This window comes from Nyctereutes procyonoides, unplaced genomic scaffold, assembly GCF_905146905.1.
Source record: "Nyctereutes procyonoides isolate TBG_1078 unplaced genomic scaffold, NYPRO_anot_genome, whole genome shotgun sequence".
NCBI lineage: Eukaryota > Metazoa > Chordata > Mammalia > Carnivora > Canidae > Nyctereutes > Nyctereutes procyonoides.
In genome coordinates this window covers 3,693,741-3,706,954 of record NW_026575023.1, presented here as the reverse complement: position 1 = coordinate 3,706,954, position 13,214 = coordinate 3,693,741, and the positions used below count along the sequence as shown (strand labels likewise).

Sequence of the window (13,214 nt, the reverse complement as noted above, 5' to 3'; positions counted from 1 at the left end):
AATTAAGCCTTCCTTACCACTCATTTCAATTCTTCCCATGAAATATAGTGATGCTATTATTGTATTATTCCATTTTCATTTTCTTCTCAGATTACATGATAATCTAGGAAGTAACTAAGTAACTTACTGATATCACAGAATTATAAACTGCTAGAGAGGTTTTCATATGAATCTTCTAAATCCATACCCCAATTCTCGCTAGATAGAAAATTTCTTCATTCTGCACCATAAGGAAAGTAAGGGCAGAGGAATTATCTTGAGGACACTGTAACAGGACTTCCTTAAAACAAATGTTTACCGTCCATCTTAGGTATACACAAGCTTTGCTAAGTCAACCAGATAGTTTTAAAAAATGCAAACTTAAGGGGGAGGAAAACAAAATTGCAAAAGTCACAAAAACGAAGCTTATACATTAAGTGAAAGAGCCATAGTGAAAAAAGAAATATTCTTTCTCAAAAGAAAGAAAGAAAGAAAGAAAGAAAGAAAGAAAGAAAGAAAGAAAGAAAGAAAGAAAGAAAAATATTATTTCTCCCCTTCTTTAATAAAGGACTCAGCAAATTAAAATGTAAAACATCTGCGTGGCCATGTTACTCTCTGGAATATCCCACTCTGAAGAATGAGGTTTTGTTTATCAAGCCACTTGTTAGGTAAAAATGCTGTTATGCTAACACCAATTTTCAAATTACCTAAATTTTATAATACGGTTTTAAGTATTATCTTCTCTTAGTTTGCCTTTTTAAATTCTGATTAGAGGAAACACTAACTGAAAAGCTGCTATGTAAATTACAAACCAAAATATTTCTCATTCCCTCTAAAAACATGTTAAAGATTTTTTTTTGTTTAGAAAAATATGGTATAATTTCAGTTTCCAATTAAAACTATGCATCTCTTAAGATACTAAGCATATTAGGAAAAATAAGCATAATAAAGTGTAAAATTACTGCTTTCCCTAACCACTTTTAATCTTGAAACATTTGTGCAGTTTCCATTTGTGAAATAATTATAAATTAGCAACCCTGGGTAATTAACGAATTATGATAATAAGTCACACTAAAATAGATTAGATAACCTTCACAAAGTAGAATTTAAGTGACAACTATTGATAATTTCTTATGTTTAAGTAGTCCTGTCCTAAAGTTTTCTCACTTTTAGAAATACAGGATTACAATAAAATGGTTTTGTGTTGTTGTTGCTGTTTCATAATTTTAAGTCAAATATCTGCAGGATTATAAAATATTAACCTGGTCTCTGGTGAAACTCAGGGGCATAGTCAATCCTTGGTTTCTTTCTGCTGTTATGAATATCATAATCTTCTGGTCGACGCCTACACAAATTAGACACATTAGAAATTAAACCAAAAACTGCTGGGAGAACAAACAGCAATGCAAGAGTTTCTGACAGAAGTACGTAGAAAGAATAGCCCATTATTTCCTTTAAAATAACATCCTAATTTCTGGTAAACAAATCTTAAAATTTCTAAATTTTACTTCCTCTAATTATTGTGAATCAATCGTTGAATGTATTGCTGGAAATAGATATTCTCTACAATCCTCATACTATAATGAAAAACTTGGAAAAAGTAGTCTGCTCAAAATATATAAATCAAATTTCAGTATTCTAAACAAAAGTAAATGAGCCGCCCTCAAATTAATGTAATTTCCAGTTTAACAGAACATTTTCTCAAAATCTCCATTCAGATGAAAAATAAATTTAAAAAAACTATCATCATTACACAACAGGTAACTCTAAAATCTATATATTCAAACTTAATACCATTTTAGAAGAACTCTAAACAAAATTAAGAATTTCTTAGTTCTTTTTGTTTTGCACAAAATTAAGCTTTTCACATGATCATACAGAAAATTTGATACTTATTAGAAGTGATTTTACAGGAAAGTTTTGAAAATCTTAATATTTGGAAAAACTAATTTCTATAGTTAATAACATTTAGGAATTAAGGGAATTTTTTTCTAGAGACAATGTCTTAAGATAAAATTGGAAAGTAATGGGCGGTTTTTAACAGAGTTCATAAAACATGTTCAAATTCTTTTACTGTCTTCAGAGGGCTGCTCCTTACGATCTCCCATGAATCTCAATGGTTAATGTAATACATCATCAGTATACTTCATTTTATTTAGCATTTTAATAAAGAGCTACACAAAATAAAAATTCCAAGTATTTTTGGTATTAAATATATCTTTTTACCCTTAATGTCAAATAAAAACTCTATAATAACCTGGCATCACTAGTTTTCCAGCTATTTCTTTGAGTTATCAACTGCTTTCATTATCTTTTCCAACACAAGTTCACTTAAACTTCAAAGTGCAATAACCCCAATCCCCCCAACAAAATAAAAACAGTTGCATCTACAATAAATAAGACTAAGAAAATTAAAAGCTGGTTTAAAAAATAAACATACCGCTTTCTTGTAGTTTGGGGAGTGCATTTACGACCGGTATAAAACATGATAGTAACAGTTCATATAGTAGTCCAACTACTGACTTTAAGCTGTAAGCCACATACATATATGGAGGCCCTGGCAGGCTTGAGAGAAGGTGTAGTGGTGTAATAAGTATAGTTTGCAGTCCATTGCAAAACTGAGGTAAAAACTTCACTTGTATATATTGTATTGCACTGGAAACCTCTTAGCTTAAAACTTCAAAAGACATCTTGGTGTTCAGTCCTTTAAGGCCAAAAATAAGGGGGCTCTGCCAGGTTTCCTCCTACCTACTCGACAGTGTCCTTTTTAAGCTCAAAGAAATGGGGACTCTCTTGTTGGATTATCTGTACCTACCACAGGATGTTTCCACCAAAAGGAAACTTAACCAAAGGTTTCATCCCATCAACCATACATCCAACAGTCTTTAGCAGAATATTTTAGGTTTAGCTGTATGCAAATCTACACAGGGGAAGGTGTTGGGTAGAAGGGCTTAAATCAGTCCTTTGCAAAGACTTCTCCAATTCTGTAACAAGTTAAACCCCCTTTTCCTGGAAAATGCTGCTTAGTTCATAAAGTAGTGATCAATAACCATGGCGATCCTCTAAAAAACACTTTAAGTCCACAGGTACTGCCAGCATCTGGAAAAGTTGTAAACAGACACAGCAACAGCCCTTCTTTTCGGTTTGTTGCCGGGTCTCCCAGGGCCACTTGATCCCCTTTGGAAAGAACCTATTGTTTTCAGAAGCTCAGCAAGATGTGTGAATTCACTGGGTACATGTTAGAGAATATCTGGCAATGGGGTTAACACATCACGGTGATAAAATTTGAAACAGTCCCAATAATGCTCCTCTTGAATATCAAAATAACTTAAAATATTTTATCCTCTAAATGAGGCGTCATCTTCTGAAAAAACATTAGTGATCCTTTATAAAAGTCCCATATCTGATAAGGCTTATCCAGAGACACACCTGAAAGAAAAGGCTTTTTACAAAATATTAACAATTTTTGCAAATAAAGACTTCCTCCTCTTCCTCCTTTCTAGCCTGTTCTGAGCAACAAAGGCCTACCTCATTTCAATCGTATACATTGTATAATCAGATTATCTAATTTAAACTGGTTATCACTCTTTAGCAAATTATTTTTCTGCATAAGGAAAGATCCCCATTTTCCTCTTGAAAAATGACTGAGACCAAGGTGACCATGTGAAATCCTCAATGAAGCCACAAACTAGTCCATGCAGCTTGATTTGAGGATTTTCTCTTTCTTCTTTACCGCAGGACAAACTTTTGACGAATCACATTCCTCCATCATGTTATTCTGATACATGTGCCTATTATCAGTCCAAAGAACGTTTCTAACCTTCCCACATCCCGGACTGGTTCTCGACGGGATGGACGTCCTCTTGATCGGGGCTGAGAATGCATTCTTCTCTTGTGACGCATTTTATGAATGACCTGATACAAGTCAATACTTTCATCAGGGGGAAATAGAAGACAAAGCTGGGTTCCACATTCAAGTTCAATTTCCTAGAATAGGAAAGTAGTAATTTACAAGACGAGAACAGGAGAAACTTTCAATAGACTTGTATTTTCCTGAAGTACAAGAACAAAAACAGACTGACTTGGAGACTTCCTTCTCAAGGTTGATGTTCATACAGGATTCCAAAAACTTCCTTAAAAGATTTTGAAAAAAACCTTTCAAAAGTGTTTCATGGGGACGCCTGGATGGCTCAGCGGTTGAGCATCTGCCTTCGGCTCAGGACGTGATCCCAGAGTTTCAGGATCAAGTCTGGCATCAGTCTCCTGCATGGAACCTGCTTCTCCTCCCTCTGCCTTTGTCTCTGCCTCTGTGTCTCTCTCATGAATAAATAAATAAATCTTAAAAAAAAAAAAAGTGTTGGGATCCCTGGGTGGCGCAGCGGTTTGGCGCCTGCCTTTGGCCCAGGGCGCGATCCTGGAGACCTGGGATCAAATCCCACGTCAGGCTCCCGGTGCATGGAGCCTGCTTCTCCCTCTGCCTGTGTCTCTGCCTCTCTCTCTCTCTCTGTGTGTGTGACTATCATAAATAAATAAAAAAAAATTTAAAAAAAAAAAAAAAGTGTTTCATATATTCATAGAAGGATAAAAACTAAAAGTGTAGAATCTCCAAAAGTGTAAATACACCAATGTAGCTGCTTAAAACTCTGACAGTTGTCCTCTGCAAACAAAGGAACATTTCTTTGTGCAAAATACAAAAATATCAGGACAAAGTTATCTACTTTAACTCAGCGGGGGTAAAGAGCGTTAGTGTGTGCCAAAAACTTTGATAATTAGGACTGCTAAATACACTAATGCAGTAGATTAACTACAAAGACTAATGTATGGGCTTTTTTAAATGAATTTTTAACTAACAACAGTTTCATCTATGAGCAATGAGAGTATACCACTTCTGGTTCAAAGTTACTTATAGAAACTATGAGGGTCAAAGATTTGGGTTTATTTTAAGCCACCACGCTTTTAACTTCGTTTGCAGACTTGAAAACCTGGGCACATATACTTTTCATACAGCTTCCTTCTTATTGAGAAAACCTCAGTGAAGATGGCATATATAATGGCATTTCTAAAATTATACAAAGTGCAGTAAAAACATAATGAAAAACAATTTAAAATTAGGACCAGAATTTCTCTTCAAAAACTTTTCTTTCAATTGTATTAATGAAAGTAACATATAAAGATACCTATCTTTCAACATTTATGGAGATCTTACTAAATGATCAAAATCACAGTAATCATGAATTCCAAAGAGAACATTTTCCTGTAATCTTTTACATGAATTATTTAAAAATATGGCTTAAAAATGTCCTTCAATAAAAATCTTTAAAAGGATTAAATGTGTGTGTTTTAAATAATCAATTAAAACAACAAACCTGTCCATCACGTCCAATCTTTACTGGTTTATGTTCATTCCAAGGATTGGTGAGATGAGCTGACTTAGTGAAGGGTAATTCACGCCTAAATACAAAGTAATATCAATTATATTCTTTTCTAGAATCCTTTAGGGACCTTATACTACACTTCAGCAGTTAATCCTGATTTAAATGTGACTAAAATTTAAAGAATCACTTAGACTAGTAGCACTTATCTCCCATAGAGGGAACCCCTTTAGAGATGCATTCCTTCTGCATTCTCCAGGGTTCTAAAAAAAATTTTTTAAATAAAAAAAATAATAAAAAGCTAAATAATATAGTGCTTAAGAACATGAGCTTAAAAACGAAGACAGTCTGGGTTTAAATCTCCTAACTTCTCTTGAGCCTGAGTTTCTTCCGCTTATAAACAGGGGTATAACTACCTACACTTCAAACTTGTTCTAAACAGTGTGCAAATGAAATGATATATAAAATGTTTAGCTATCTCTTGCTTCTGTGTTCTCAAAAAATTGTTTGTATTAACTTGTCAACAAAAAGTTGAACCTTAATCAGACAGTTAATACCAAATGAAAGTAAGCATCCCCTATCCTTGGTTCAGAGCTGCTCTCCCAGATTCAAATATCCTCCTCCTCTTTTTCAAAATAAATACTTTATTTTACTTTTTATTTATTCGAAAGAGAAAGAGCAAGAGAGAACACACTCATGAGCATGAGGGGAAGAGGGGGGGTGAAGCTGAGAGAGAAGCAGACTCCTCGCTGAGCAGGGAGCCTGACATGGCTCCATCCCAGGACCCTGGGATCATGACCTGTGCCTAAGGCAGAAGCTTAACTTCTGAATTAACGACTGAGCCACCCAGGCACTCCAGTCCTCCTCCTTTCAATAATGCAATACTTCCTACCACCCATGGAATGCCTCTTGACAATATATTTACTTATAAATTCATGTATCTCCACACATTAATTATGCTCTTCACTTATATTATAGTGCAGTACCTATATAACTTAAATCCTGGCTCTAAACTCTGAGCCACAGGGCAAAATGGTCTCATCTCACCAACATAAAGATATCCTATACTTTTATATTCTTTACCAACCTAGCACAATGCTGAATGCAAACATGACATGTAACCTGTTACTTGTCAAGGAATAATCAAATTAACAACACCTGATAAGGTTTTATCTATGTGTGCATAAAGGCCAAATTAAATAAATGCTTTAAGGAACTATTCATTATATCCATGATACACATAAAATTGCTCAGCCCAAAGACATACAAAGATGAGTAAGAAAAAGAGCTGTTTGAAGGGTGGCTCAGTTGGTTTAACAGCCAACTCCTGATCTCAGCTCAGGTCTGATCTCAGGGTCATGAGCTCAAGCCCCATGCTAAGCTCCTCACTGAGCATGGAGCTTACTTTAAAAAAAGAAAAAAGCTGCTTGCATCCCTTAATTTATTTTCACAGTTACCAAAAAAAGGATAAATGAACATACACAATTACTTGGGTAAAAGAATGGGTACCACAAATAGAACAGAGAAGTTTTGTTGTTTTTAATACGGATGGTCATATCTATTTTGGAGAGAAAGAAAATAATCAAAAGATGTTTCCTGGAAGTAGCATATAGAATATGGCTCAAAGAAGAGTGACCCAGGAAAAGTCAAATGTTAGTAGCTAAGGAAGGGTCACATTTGAAGCAATGAAAGAGCCTGTGCAAAGGTATAAAATAGAGAAGAAAAAACACAAACAAGTGATTTGATCCAGTGGATAAGCTATATAACCATTTATTCTGATCTTATACGAATTTTCTTAAAAGTGAACACAGAATGCTAAATTTTTTAACTTCTTTAAACCTTGGGAAAAAAGAAAAGTGTATCTAAAGTCAAAGTAACACAGTGGCATACTCTGTGGTGGTGGTGATGCGAACGTACGGGGGAATCGGTTATGAATGCTGAAAATGCTCACTAGGTTTTAAAGCTTGAATTCCTAGTGTAACACTCATCTTACTTCACACATCAAGAGTGGTTCAAGAATACATATGTCTAAAAAAATAAAAAATTTTAGAAAGAATATATACATCTACAAAATATATACACTTTTTTTTCAACTTTTCAGGCCATCAGAAGTTAGGAAAAATAAGACTATCACTAACAAGTCTATACACAGCCTAGAATATCCAGAGGGAAATCTCCAGTTAACGATTCTTTGTATTTTAATACTTTCTTAGATTTCCCCTCTAAACTGCCAGTTATTTTGTTTCAAAGATTTTATTTATTCATGAGACACACACAGAGAGAGAGAGACAGAGACACAGGCAGAAGGAGAAGCAGGCTCCATGCAGGGAGCCCAACACGGGACTCCATCCCAGCTCTCCAAGAGCAGGCCCTGGGCTAAAGGCAGCACTAACCTGCTGAACCACCCAGGCTGCCCTAAACTGCCAGTTAAAAAAAGTTACAGGAAAGGAATAAATAACCTACAAGCCACCAAAATTTAGGAAAATTACAATTATTACTGCAAAAAGTTATTAGTTATTTAAATATTAATGGAATACTGAAGGTCCAAAGTAAAACCATGTTATGCTGGTTGAGTCTCTTGGAGTTATTAATCTTTGGTGGCACTGGTTCTAACTAGCTAGATTCCAGAGACATTTTACCATGTTGACAAATCTCCACCAGCTATCAAGTGAGAATTATGAGGTCCTTGGAAAAACAGGACTCTGAATACATTAAGAGAAACCGCAGAACTGCAATCCTCACAATTACAGAATAAGCATCCTAAAAGTTACCTTTGGAACAGATGTGTAATGACGAAGCCTACAGATGACTAGCTTTACTGTGAGTACTTTAGAGAACATTGAAATAACTCACTGATTTAAGGGGCCTGGTTAAATGGGCCAAATTTAACAAAAGAACATGTAACCATACAAAGGTTCTATTGTACTAGGTAGTGTTTGATTATTCAAGTTAAAAGAAGTAATGGAGAAATTCTAAGAGAAGAGAGAAAATGGGTTATTTGGAATGGACACTAAAGGGGTGAGCATAAAATATCAGTAGATTTAAATCTGGATAAATGACATTTCATAGCGCACTGCCTTATTTTGAGCTAACTCTTAGTGACAACTTAAGTAAGTCACTTTTTGTGGTTCCTCTTGTATCTAACATGTATCATGCTGTTGTAAACTTCAGTGTGTCCACAAAATACCTGAACTATCAGAAATTCAACAAGTGTGTGGTGTCTATCAAGATACGGCATTTTGACAATCAGATGCTACTGATGCAAGTTATCTATGGACCACACCTAATGAAACAAGTTTAGTTATTAAATTCAAAGGGTACTTAAACAAGTCTATCATGACTTTTGTATCTGAAAAAAAAAAAAATACTGAGAGCAGTTACTGTTACTGATAGCAAAGCCTTACTTGTTTATAGTTTGATACAGAAAACTTAAGAGTACAAGAGACTTACCCTAAAGAAATACCAATGTAATAATTACATGACCCTCCAGAACTTTTAAGTATAATAAAACTACTCTTGAACATAAGTATTTTAAAAATTAAAGTTACATATACAAAAAAATTAAAGTTATAATTTTATTTAAGAATATTTTTTTCAGGTCAGCCTGGGTGGCTCAGCGGTTTAAGCGCCTGCTTTGGCCCAGGGCGTGATCCTGAAGTCCCGGGATCGAGTCCCATGTCGGGCTCCCTGCATGGAGCCTGCTTCTCCCTCTCCCTGTGTCTCTGCCACTCTCTTTCTCTATCATGAATAAATAAATAAAATCTTAAAAAAAAAAAAAATATTTTTTTTTTCAGGAGGTGCCTATCTACTGGCTCAGTCGGTTAAGTGTCTGACTTTGGCTCAAGGTCCTGGGATGAAGTCCTGTGTTGGGCTCTGCTCAGTGGGGAGTCTGCTTCTCCCTCTCCCTCTGTCCCTCCTTTCTCAAATTAATGAAATCTTTAAAAAGGTGGGGGGGGGGGTCCTGGGCGGTTCAGTCAGCTAAGTATCTGCCTTCAGCTTGGATCGTATTCACGGAGTCCTGGGATAGAGCACCCCACACTGGGCTCACCACTCAGCAGGGAGTCTGCTTCTCCCTTTCCCTTTGCCTCTCCTCCTGCTGCTTCTCTCTCGATCATTGTCTCTCACTCTCTCGCTCTCAAATAAATAAAATCTTTTATTTTTTTCCAAAGATTTCATTTATTCATGAGAGACACAGAGATAGAGAGGCAGAGACATCGGCAGAGGAAGAAGCAGGCTCCATGCAGGGAGTCCAATGCAAGATTCGATCCCAGGACCCCAGGATCGTGACCTGAGCTGAAGGCATATATTTAAAAGATGCTGAGCCACCCAGGCATCCCTCAAATAAATAAAATCTTAAAAAAAAAAAGAGCATTCTTTCGGGGGATGGGGTGGCAGTCAGTTAAGCATCTGACTCTTGGTTTCAGCTCAGGTCATGACCTCAGGACTGTGAGAGCAAGCCCCAAATCAGGCTCTGTGCTCAGCACAGACTACTTGAGATTCTCTCTCATACTCCCTCTGGCTCCCTCCCACTCATGCACGCATGAGCGTGCTCTCTCTCAAGTAAGTCTTTTTATTATTTTAAAGATTTTATTTTTTTGAGAAAAAAAGTGAGAGCGAGCAGGCACAAGCAGAGGTAGGGGCAGAGGAAGGGGGGCTCCCTCCTCGCTGAGCAGGGAGCCAGATGCGGTGCTCTATCCCAAGACCCTGGGATAAGGACCTGAGCCGAAGGCAGATGTTTAACCAACTGAGCCACCCAGGTGCCCTCAAATAAGTAAATCTTTAATAAGAAAAAAATAAGAAAGGGCAGCCTTGGTGTCTTAGTGGTTTAGTGCCACCTTCAGCCCCGGGCATTATCCTGGAGACCCAGGATCAAGTCCCACGTCAGGCTCCCTGGAGCCTGCTTCTCCCTCTGCCTGTCTCTCTCTCTCTCTCTAATAAATAAAAATAAATCTTCAAAAAAAAAAAAAAAGGAAAAAAAAAACAATTTGGAAAAAAAAGAAAAAATAAGAAAAAGGAAATTCTTTCCAGGTAAACCTAAAACTTAATTAAAATACAATAAAGAGGGCAGCCCCGGTGGCGCAGCGGTTTAGCGCTGCCTGCGGCCCCGGGTGTGATCCTGAAGACCCGGGATCGAGTCCCGCGTCGGGCTCCCTGCATGGAGCCTGCTTCTCCCTCTGCCTGTGTGGCTGCCTCTCTTTCGCTCTCTCTGAATGAATGAATAACTAAATAAATAAATCTTTCAAAAAAAAATACAATAAAGAAACTTTACAACCCAAAATCTTGTACAGAAAGTTAGTAAGATGGACTAGCTGGTTTTGTACGCCTTCTGCTGGTATACACATTTCAAACAAGTTAATAAAATAGCTAATACAATACGTCAATGGAGAGAAACAGGAATACAATAATATATGAACAAATTAAGCTCATCTTCTGAAATTAAGAAAAAGGGCAGCCCAGGTGGCTCAGCGGTTTAGCGCTGCCTTCAGCCCAGGGTGTGGTCCTTTAGACCTGGGATCAAGTCCCACATCGGGCTCCCTCCATGGAGCCTGCTTCTCCCTCTGCCTGTGTCTCTGCCTGTCTCTCATGAATAAATAAATAAAATCTTAAAAAAAAAATTAAGGGATCCCTGGGTGGCGCAGCGGTTTAGCGCCTGCCTTTGGCCCAGGGCGCGATCCTGGAGACCTGGGATCGAATCCCACGTCGGGCTCCCGGTGCATGGAGCCTGCTTCTCCCTCTGCCTGTGTCTCTGCCTCTCTCTCTCTCTCTCTCTCTCTCTCTGTGACTATCATAAATAAATAAAAAAATATATTTAAAAAGTAACATTCAAAACAAAATTTGCTGCAACCAGTCTAAAATTGGGTATTTTGCCTCCTAATCCTAGGACATCATCTCCAAATATTTTCCAGTAACATCATTAACATTTCTAATCATAAAGCCATGAACTTCTTTGGCCTTCACAGTTATAGCCATCCAAATAAATCAGTCAATCTGCTAAGAAATTGGAAGCATTTTGTTTTCCCTATAAAGAATTTTTTAGTTTTATGATTTTAATTTGATTATAATTTAAGTATAACTTAACTACAATCCTAATTTCTAAACAATCACAAATTTATACTTTAAAACTGTTAGGTGTAATGGGAGTAGAATAATATGACCTACAGTCTCAGCACCAACACTGCATTCCAAAATTATAATTATCCAATTTTTCATTATGTTTTTCTATGTTGTTACATGGATAATTACTTTTGCATACTACATTTAAGTAATTAATTAATTACTTAACCAATTTCCTATATGGAAGAATTTAGATTGCTTCTAATTTTACACTATAGAAAGTAATGATGGGATGAGGAGCAATGATCTATTTATGCAGATAGCTTTTTACCACTCTATCAACAATCAACCTAATGCACTATTTTTAAAAGTATCATTGCCCACGTATCTTCATAGTCCTTCACTGTCCCTTAAGTAAAAGTTTAACTCCTAGGGTGGCCCCCGTTACTGTTCATCTTTGCTTTTTTTTGTTCTCTTTAACATCTGCTTCATAAAAAAAGGTGGCTCCCTATTCTACTCACATATCAACCCCCACCTTCCCACCTCCTTACCCCCATGGTTTGTGTTTTCATGCTCATGGGCTGGTTTGCCTTCCAGAATATTAATAGCACTTTTTATTCTTATTATCCAATCTCTCCATCTCCATCAAATCCAACACCTAAGCTAACTTTAACTTACAAAAAATACGTATCATCTGTTTCAGATTTTTTTTTTTTACTGAAATTAATTTTACAGGCAACAGATGTGTGCATGCCACATAAAGTTCACTCAAATAACTAGCTTTTTATGTTAAAATAACTTTCTAGGTCCAGAATAGAACTGCTTGTGTCCAAGGAGCCATTTCAGCAAGCTTATTTAACTTTTGTATCCCTGTTAAGTGCTCGGTTTGACAGAAATGCAGTATATCCAATCAGCCAATTCCCAAATACCAAGCCACCTCAGTCTGGAGTTTCTCATCCCAAACAAGGCTGACAACGTAGCCGTATCCAAACATTTTCTATTTGTCTCTTCCCTTTTCCTCATTCTTTATCCTACAAAAAGCCTTCTACCTTCTGCCTCATCCTATAGTTCTCCACAGGACACTGACCTGAAGTGTTAAAAGTTTATATCACCTAAATTTAATTTAATCATTTTTAAACAATGTACAATCATTCAATAAGAATATAAAAATAGGGATCCCTAGGTGGCTCAGCAGTTTAGCGCCTGCCTTCAGCCCAGGGCGTGATCCTGGAGTCCGGGGATCAAGTCCCACACATCAGGCTCCCTGCATGGAGCCTGCTTCTCCCTCTGCCTGTGTCTCTCTGCCCCTCTCTCCCCCCGCCTCATGAATAAATAAATAAAATATTTAAAAAAAAAAAAGAACATAAAAATATTGGTAATAACTAGGAGCTCAAAATGAGTCTATTCTTCTGATACATTTAAATCTTAATTACATCAGTATCAAAATATTATGCCAACTAAACACGATTTGCCAAATTAAGCAGCCAGTTGTTCACAACTAAATTAGTCACCTCCAAAATGTTAGCCATGTTAAAAAGTGACTATTTTCCTATTCCAGTTACAAACTTACTATTCTATTACTAACATAGAGAATGGAATACATAAAACTCCTGACTAAATAAAACTTTTGCCCTTCAATTATATTAGATTATGCAGACAGTGAACAAGACAAGCAAACACGGTGGAATTAGTTTTATTTTAGTACTGCCAAACTTTCTGGATCCAAATCAGACTAGGAATGAGACCAAAAAAAGAATAGTAAGTAAAAATAAATTAAAACCAAATGACTGTGGAGTTTTAACATTACTC

The 13,214-nt window shown here is 36.6% G+C and overlaps 1 protein-coding gene across 6 annotated transcripts in view; it reads right to left on the bottom strand.

The window, feature by feature from the left end:
- Positions 1–13,214, bottom strand: part of YTHDC1 (YTH N6-methyladenosine RNA binding protein C1) — a 39,333-nt gene that overhangs the window by 5,521 nt on the left and 20,598 nt on the right. For all 6 annotated transcript variants that reach the window (XM_055342516.1, XM_055342532.1, XM_055342546.1 and 3 more), the window contains 3 exons: positions 5,346–5,430; positions 3,800–3,966; positions 1,242–1,324 (listed from right to left, as the gene is read on the bottom strand). In XM_055342516.1, the coding sequence (XP_055198491.1) occupies positions 1,242–1,324; positions 3,800–3,966; positions 5,346–5,430 (335 nt within the window). The remainder of the gene's footprint in view (positions 1–1,241; positions 1,325–3,799; positions 3,967–5,345; positions 5,431–13,214) is intronic.